This window comes from Penaeus monodon, chromosome 20 (genome assembly GCF_015228065.2).
Source record: "Penaeus monodon isolate SGIC_2016 chromosome 20, NSTDA_Pmon_1, whole genome shotgun sequence".
NCBI classification, from domain to species: Eukaryota; Metazoa; Arthropoda; class Malacostraca; order Decapoda; family Penaeidae; genus Penaeus; species Penaeus monodon.
The window spans coordinates 40,004,129-40,005,348 of NC_051405.1; the positions used below are offsets into that span (position 1 = coordinate 40,004,129).

The 1,220-nt window shown below is 35.7% G+C and overlaps 1 protein-coding gene across 1 annotated transcript in view; it reads right to left on the bottom strand.

The window, feature by feature from the left end:
- LOC119585994 overlaps nucleotides 1–1,220 on the bottom strand; it is a 23,226-nt gene that overhangs the window by 12,968 nt on the left and 9,038 nt on the right. The window contains exon 3 of the mRNA XM_037934706.1: nucleotides 254–536. Within this exon, the coding sequence (XP_037790634.1) occupies nucleotides 254–536 (283 nt within the window). The remainder of the gene's footprint in view (nucleotides 1–253; nucleotides 537–1,220) is intronic.

Consider the following 1,220-nt stretch of genomic DNA (forward strand, 5'->3'; position numbering starts at 1 on the left):
ACATTATGAATTAAACTCCACCATAGAAAATATCGACATCAGACAATAAGGTATTTCATTCAGACAAGACTTCACTGACACAAATTAATCAAACAAATAAAACAGCCATCGAACACACATAACCAAAAGCCCTAGAAAACAGGCACTAAATAGTGTATTGTTGAACCCTAAAAATCCGTATCATAAAGCACAATCAATTTTTTTTTTATATAAAGGTAGCCATGCCCAGCAATCACTGTCATTTTTTTCCTACCTGATTATCCTGCTTTACTTCCTGCTTGTCTTGTATGACAGTCGCCTGTATTTTGCTTCTGTCCTCTTCACCTTTATTTGCTTCCTCCCCCTTCTGCTCTCCCTTCTGCTGCTCAACCTCTGAACCTCCTGTTGGCCCATTGCTGTTCAGAACAACTGTCTCCTTTTTACCAAAATCTTGAGCCTCCTGGTCTGGTTCCAGGTCAGGAGACACAGCTATTGCAGAGTCCGTTGACTGTACCAATGAATCCGCCGAGAGGTCAGAGGTATTATCCATAACCTCACTGGAAATTGTAGAAAGACTTTGTAAAAAATAAAAAAAAGTACTTCTCAAGTCATGTTGTTCAAGTCTGACAACCGCTCATATGAGAAAATAATAAGAAAATAAAGATGGTGGAAAGATGTAGGAAAGCCTACAGTACATACTATTTCCAAAAATGTTAGTGTTTCTGGAATCCACCATAGTATATTGCACATACAAAATTTTCACAAGGAGGTAAATGTTTGTTAACAATTAGCACACCAAATGGAAAGTAACATGGATTCCAGCTCATGTACAGAAAAAAGCATTATCTAACTTCAACCAAATGAAAAGAGCAGAAAGATTCACAGCGCACATTATTCTACAGTGTCTTAATTACTGAAAAGATAAACATATTAAACATGAAATGTGTCTTTAATACGCTCAAACTGAACATTCAACAACCAAATGTGTTAGGTACAAACTTGAATAATATGCCAAGTGTTTGATAATACAAGCGCTACTCCCATTTTCTTCAATATGCATTTTGTGTAATAGAGGGAATTCCTATTAATATAATTCCCAACAGAATATCCCTATGCTAAAAGTTCTAGCTTAACTTACACCTGAATGAGATGAATGATATGAATACCTAATTCTCTTGAAAATACTATAAACAATCTCAAACAATGATACTAGGCCAAAAAATAAAACATCAGCACCCTTT